Source organism: Adiantum capillus-veneris, chromosome 12 (genome assembly GCF_014529385.1).
Source record: "Adiantum capillus-veneris isolate H3 chromosome 12, ASM1452938v2, whole genome shotgun sequence".
Lineage (NCBI taxonomy): Eukaryota > Viridiplantae > Streptophyta > Polypodiopsida > Polypodiales > Pteridaceae > Adiantum > Adiantum capillus-veneris.
The window spans coordinates 4,944,015-4,950,717 of record NC_140942.1 but is presented as its reverse complement, the minus strand read 5'-3'; the positions used below and the strand labels follow the sequence as shown (position 1 = coordinate 4,950,717).

The 6,703-nt window shown below is 41.9% G+C and overlaps 1 protein-coding gene across 1 annotated transcript; it reads right to left on the bottom strand.

Annotated features, from left to right (window-relative positions):
• Positions 1-4,069: 4,069 nt before the first annotated feature.
• On the bottom strand, positions 4,070-5,126 carry LOC147445246 (large ribosomal subunit protein uL14x/uL14z/uL14y). Its single transcript, XM_086524807.1, has 4 exons — positions 4,982-5,126; positions 4,612-4,896; positions 4,455-4,496; positions 4,070-4,301 (listed from the first exon to the last, which is right to left on the bottom strand). The coding sequence occupies exons 1-4, from the start codon at positions 4,992-4,994 to the stop codon at positions 4,219-4,221; spliced, it is 423 nt and encodes a 140-aa protein (XP_086380933.1). The 5' UTR covers positions 4,995-5,126; the 3' UTR covers positions 4,070-4,218.
• Between the last annotated feature and the right edge of the window lie 1,577 nt (positions 5,127-6,703).

The following is a 6,703-nucleotide window of genomic DNA, read 5'->3' as shown; positions in this document are numbered from 1 at the left end:
CTTTTCTTTCTCACTCCCCCTACATAGGTAGAAAGCGTTGTAAATTTTGGCTACCCCTCGCTAACCCCCATCTCTTTAAGATTTTGACTTTTAGCAAAATTACCACGTTTTCCCTTGAGCACAAGGTTACTAATCTCTCTTTCTATAACCTTTCTAATCGTTCCCTCTCTCCCTCCGAACAAAGGCTTGTAGGCCTTGTGCTGAATTATATTCCCCCACCTCCCGTCTCCTCTATTCTTCAAGCTTATTCTAATTTAGAAAGAAGTTTGCAACTTAAAATGTTTTTTACTAAAGAACCCTCTCTTTCTCCTCCTCCTTTTTCTATCCCGAATCCTCTCTCTCTCTCCACAACTCTTAACCAAACCTTTAGACTTATCTCTTCTCTCCTTAAACCTCTTCTATCCTCTCTTCCTTCTTTTCACTCTAAACCCCTTTTAAAGAACTCCATCTCATCTTTAAGAAATGATCGTAACATCATTATCAAACCAGTAGATAAAAATCTAGGACCTGTTATCCTTTCTAAGTCTTGGTTCAATAATGAAGTTTTTCGTCACCTTATGGACCCCCTCACCTACTCCAAAATCTCCACAACTCCTTTACCTTTTGTGCAATCCCTCCTTTTCTCCATCGTCACCAACTATACTCTTCTTCCCTACAACAAAAGAGCTTTTATCCTCTCCTCCTCACTTGATAACCCCAAGCCTTGTCCATTCTTCCTTTTACCTAAAATCCACAAACCCATCCTCGTAGGCTGTCCAATCTGTTCTTACAAAGGTTACGTCTTGGAGAATGCCTCTAAGTGGCTCCATACATAACTATACCCGATTCTTTTGTCCAAAACACAACACCTTAAAGACTCTCACTCTCTTGTTTTAGATTTAGCTTCTACCGCTTTCCCTCCCAACATTATCCTCTTCACCTTTGACGTTGAATCTCTCTACCCTAGTATCCCCATCCGCGAAGGCCTCCTTGCCCTTAAAAGTTCCATCCAAGACTTCTTCCCTTCCCCTAAGGTCAACTTCATCTTGTCTTTAGCCTCTCTTATCCTCAACCACCATTATCTCTCTTTCAATGGAAAATTTTGGCACCAAATCAAAGGCACGGCTATGGGATCAAACTTTGCGGTTGTGTATGCTTGCCTTTTCCTTTGCTTTTTAGAAGAAGGCATGAATCTCTTATATTCCCCGTCCCTTCTCTATTTCAAGAGATTTGTAGATGATGCCTTTGGAATTTGGGATGGTCCTCGCTCTAGCTTAAACAAACTCCTCCAAAAGTATGGACACCCTCTCTAAGAACATATCAAAATTTCCCTTTCAATCTCCTCTCAAGAATCTTTTATTCTGGATATCCATTTTTTAAAGGGACCCTCTTTTTCAGCTTATGGGATCCTTGATACCCACTGTCACCAAAAAACCCTAAACTCCTACAACTATATCCCTTGGCAATCTTGGCACCCTACTCACCAAAAGATTGTTTTTATCCTCTCAAAGCTTAAGAGGTACATTATTAGGGAAAGCTCTCTTTCGGGCTTCATCTCTATTCGTAACCTCTTCTATACTAGGCTTAGAGCAAAAGGATATCCCTCCCCCCTGTTGAAAGCTTACTTTCTCTACCTTTCTTATGATTTAAGACCCTCTCACCTTCAAAAACTGTCAATTACCAAACCTTCTCCTACCGTCATCAAGATTCCTTTCTCACCTCTGATCCACCATCTCAACTTGTTTCGTTCCATTAACCAACCCCTCACTAATCTGCTCAAATCCAGCACGGACCTCGCGCACTTACCTAGACCTGTGATATGTTGGATGAATGCGCCTAATCTCGGAACCCGAATTTGGCTAAACTTTGGAGTCGGCTAACTTCGACCTCATGTATATATACCACCTTTCCCCCCTCCCCCCCCCCCCCCCCCAAGGAATTACACCCGAATTTGACTATAACCTAGATTCAGTTAGCTTCGGCCTCATGTATATATGCAGCCCCTCTAAACTCCACCCATTCCCTAGGTTAAGTCAAATTCCCCCCTTTTTTTGACTAGTCCCTTTCCTGTACAATCTTCCACTCCTTTAAATGCCCTATTAACTCTCCACTTTCCCCCCCTTTTTTTGTCAGTACTCACTTAAGGTGAACATTAACTTGTCTTTAAGTTAGCCTCTCCATCTTCAAATGATGGTACCATTACAATTTCTTGAGCCACACCACACCTCACTATTTATACCCCCTCCATATCCTCTTTTATGTTTGCACCACTCATGAGCTAATGAAAGCGAAACGCGTTTTGTGTAAACATTGTCTCTCTTCCCCCCCCAATCTCGCATCGATTTTTCTCCTCATCCTCTTCCAACGTCTCTTAAGCAAGATTTCACTCGATAAGTCGGTTTACGTTTAAAGCTTTGAAACAAACTCTTAACTTTACAAAAATAGCAACCTAGATCTAGTTCTAGAAGCCAACTGTAGCACGTAGTCAGAGTGAAAGCTTCAAGAAACTTCTGACAAACCATCACAATCCTTTTGAAGGTCAATACTAATAATGCCAAATGCGATACCACAAATCAATTTTCAAAAACTCACCCAGCAGCTCATGACAGTATAAGCAAAAGAGTGCCACGGGAAAGAAATCAGAGTTAGCAAGTCTATTTTATAATGGTATACATTAGCAACTGACTTCAGTTCATCCACTCGAGGTTGAAGTGGATGCTGTTTCTCACTTCAGACCCAGCAGCTATGGAATGGCTAAAACCTCATTTGTCTGGTGCCTCAAAACAGATATGATAGATCACAGGCTGGTGTGTACCCAGGATACAATATATTAATAGAATAATGCAAGGTCAGGATACACAATTAATCAAATAATGCACGATTCGTTTTATTTACTTTAAACATAGACCAAGTGTCTATTGAGTATTAATTACCAAAAGGTATAGCTCTATTTGAGATATCCGATCATTAACAATCAGTTGTGAGATAAAAGGTAGACTTGATCCCTGACCTTTGACCAATATCCATCAGACAAAAATAATTCAAAGGGATGCAACCACCTACAATAAAGTTATTAAGCATTTTCAAATTGCTATTGGTCTAAGTACTGAGCTTGTTCAATGCACTTAACATTGCTCATTCTGATACAAATGGAGGTCTAAATTTTTATTAGACAAATGGAGGCCCAACCATATTGAATTAAAAGTACCTTCCTTCTCAAGACCATGATCACAACTTCCAAAACATTCTTAAACAAATTAAAAATCTCAAGGACACTTCAACAATCAACAATTCTTTTTATTATAAAGAACAATTGAGATCAGTCAGCATATTAGTGAGTCATTGATTAGAAGATTTAGTGTCATCCATGTCATTACTGTCTAGGAGTTTAGCACAAAATAAACGTGACCGGCACAATAGTACACTACAAACTACATAAGCACAATTTAAAAATATACTTCCATAGTCAGGCAGAGGTCTCAAATCTGTTTTTGGATGATAAGACAAGCTGCACTTTAATAAGATGCATTGTACCACAGATTCTGTAACATCAGGCCATTTACTTCAAATATCAATCTTAGCCACATTCCACCATCATGCAGTTGAGCCCGGCATAATTCAAGAATGTTCCAGTAGGAGCACACAATCGCTAAAGAGAAAACCTGGGAAATGTGTCATTGTGCAGTAACAATGGCTGGCCTATAGAATATAGAGAGCACCACAAATATAAAATTCACTAGGTAACTTTTTCCTTGAAAATGGCACTATCAAATGACTTCTGAAGCTCTCGGAGCATTGCCAGACTTTCACAGCTCATCACAGACATAAGGGCATCAAATCTCAATAATAAAATGAGGTGCGTAAGAGACTACATTACTGGAGGGAGATTACTCATGCCAAAGATTTAACACTTTCTTTGATTGAAAGGAATCTTTAAGCCACGAATACACAGCAGGAGAACCATCATTAGCACAGTCCGATGGCAGCACACCTATTGATCCATAATGTTTCACCAGCAGAGAAACTGAGACAATTTCAAATTCCTAGAGATAAAATTAAACTGGACAGCTGCAATGACAGCACTCACTCAGGAACAAAAACTGAGTAGCACTATATTACTAACAATTCCGAAAAGTATTCATGCACAGATGGCAACAGGTACAACATTCTCAACCTTAGAGCATATATCAAGCCGTTGAACTAAATAAACCCTTGATTAGCTATAGCTGTTGAAGCTGATCACACAATTGCATTTGCAGCACTGGCAATCCTTGGCCACAAGTCTGCGCACTCCTTACCAATAGGACCAGTAATTGCAGATCCTGCAGGCAGAAAACTCTCTCTCTCTCTCTCTCTCTCTCTCTCTCTCTCTCTCTCTCTCTAGTAGTTGAGCCCAGCATAATTCAAGAATAAACGAAGAATGTTCCAGTAGGAGCACACAATCACTAAAGAGAAAACCTGGAACAGCTACATACCTTTCATCTCGCCCTTAGGGTTTACTATCACACCAGCATTATCTGACAATGATAACAAAGGAGAGAGGAGTGAGACAAGAATTGGCAAACAAGGTAAGCCCTGCAGGAAATGTGTGACATGAAGGAAAGGAAAGTAAAGCAAGAAGAATACAGCAACCTTCGAAATACATGAAGACACCATCCTTTCTTCTCCAGGGCTTCCTTTGGCGAACAATGACGGCAGGCATCACTTTCTTACGGAGATCAGGCTTTCCTTTCTTAACAGTGGCCATCACCATGTCTCCCACACAAGCAGCGGGCAGCCTGTTGAGGCGGCCCTTGACGCCCTTGACGGAGATAACGTACAGGTTCTTGGCTCCTGTGTTGTCTGCACAGTTGACAACTGCTCCTACAGGAAGACCCAGCGACATCCGAAACTTGTTTCCTGACGACCCTCCTCGCCCTGCGCATGCATGCATAAGCTCCGATCTGTCACAAACTGATTCACACACACAGCTTGCGCATCAACCTCAGCAAACCGCACTCACCTCGCTTCGACATGGTCGCTGCCGCACCAGAAAGAACAAGAGACTGAGATAGTCAATTCTCATACATAGTTATAAATCATCATATTGTAGCGAAGCCACACATTAGGGTTCCAAAAGGGACAGTGAGTGCTTTACACACCACACCGGCTGCCCACTACCCAAACGGAGCTTCGCACTGTTCTAGTAAGGTGGCACAAAAAATATTTGGATCATGGGCAAGCATGACCAAGGATGGGCAGGGTTGGATTTGTTATCCTTAAGATAACACTCTAGCTCTTTTGTTTGAAGAGAGTCTATTCTTACCTTTGTAGACTCCTTTCTCCTTGATTTAGTTATCATTGTTGCTAGTTTTTCCTTTGGAGGAAGTTTGAGCATTTATTCTCCCTCTACACTCATTTTGATCCTTCACTTCCACGGGCTTAGAATTTATATTAACCCCTTGTTGGAAATCAGTTTGAGAGGTGACCATAGTGTGGTGTATGACGGCCGGTATGGTCCTAGGCCTTTGCGAGTTAACATACTCAGCCATCTCTTCAGAAAGACCCGCACAGAATTGTTGTTTTTGCTCCCCAAAGTCTATCCTTTTGTAGACAGTGGCTTTGAGATGTAAATCCCAAAACTGATCTACATACTTGTGAATAGACTCGTGAGAGAGAAGCTTCAAGCTGCGCCATTCAGTAAGCAGTTTGTCCTTTGCATCGCTTGCAAGGAATTGCTTCATCATGGAAACTCGTAGAGTTTTCCATGTCTTTGGGGCTTCGTCGTTGCCTCGAAGGCTAGTCCACCATTGACAAGCTAATTTTTGGAAGTGCGTAGCTACATGGCGTAGCTTGGAGGACTCCGTGAAGCCCTCGTCTCCAAAGGCCGCATCATATTGTTGGATGAAGGCCAATACTTTGTCGGTAGCACCAAAGGTGCCATCATAGGTGAGAAAAGAGATAGTCTTTCCTCCCTCCTTGAACGTCTTGAGATTTTGCGACCTTCGCCAAGCAGGGTAAGATTTGCGATGTCCTCCCCTCTTGTATTCTCTAGGAGAATAGTCGTAGCTTTCATCAGAAGAGGAGGAAGGTGAAGAAGAAGGAGAGGAGGGTGACCTCTTCCTTGCTTGTTTCTTCCTTGGTTTCCTCTCTTCTCTTTCAGGGTGATGAGGAGAAGGACTATGGTTTGGAAATTTCCTCTTGGGAGGAGTTGGCGATCGTCTATACCGCCGTCTTCTTGGAGCCGCGTCTTCAGAGGAACGTAGGGATTCAGTGTTTTCTCGTTCCTTGGATTCCTCCTCTCGTATGGGAGAGAGCCTTCTTTTGGGAGTCTCTTCAAGAGGCCTCCTAAGCTCTCTCTCTCCTCTTTGAGAGGAAGGGAAATCCCATAAGCATGAAGTTGTTGGGTAATTTCGGCTTGCAAGGTAGGGTTACCCATGGGTTGCTGCAACCTAGTAACAAGGTAATTAACAAACATGGGGGCATATCATTAGCACCTTCATGTGCAAAATCAAAGCTATCATTGTTCATTACTCTCTTGGTTATTGTTAGCCATGTTAATTAAACTTGTATGTTTACTTAGTGTACTTTTTGGCAATTCAAAACTTCAGTTGCTACTCCTCTTGGCCTTTGAAAATTTGGCTCGTAAGTATCTACACCCACGGCTCGAAGTGGTTAATTATAGAGAGTAGTGGAGTAGGTCTAACATAGCAGAATAGCAGAGTTGCTGAGGGTTATTCTTTTT

Coding starts and splice junctions, on each gene's coding strand:
- LOC147445246 (XM_086524807.1), bottom strand. Junction 4,497..4,611: donor TGTCTTCATGTATTTCGAAG/GTTGCTGTATTC, acceptor TATCATTGTCAG/ATAATGCTGGTGTGATAGTA. Junction 4,302..4,454: donor CCCTAAGGGCGAGATGAAAG/GTATGTAGCTGT, acceptor TTCTGCCTGCAG/GATCTGCAATTACTGGTCCT.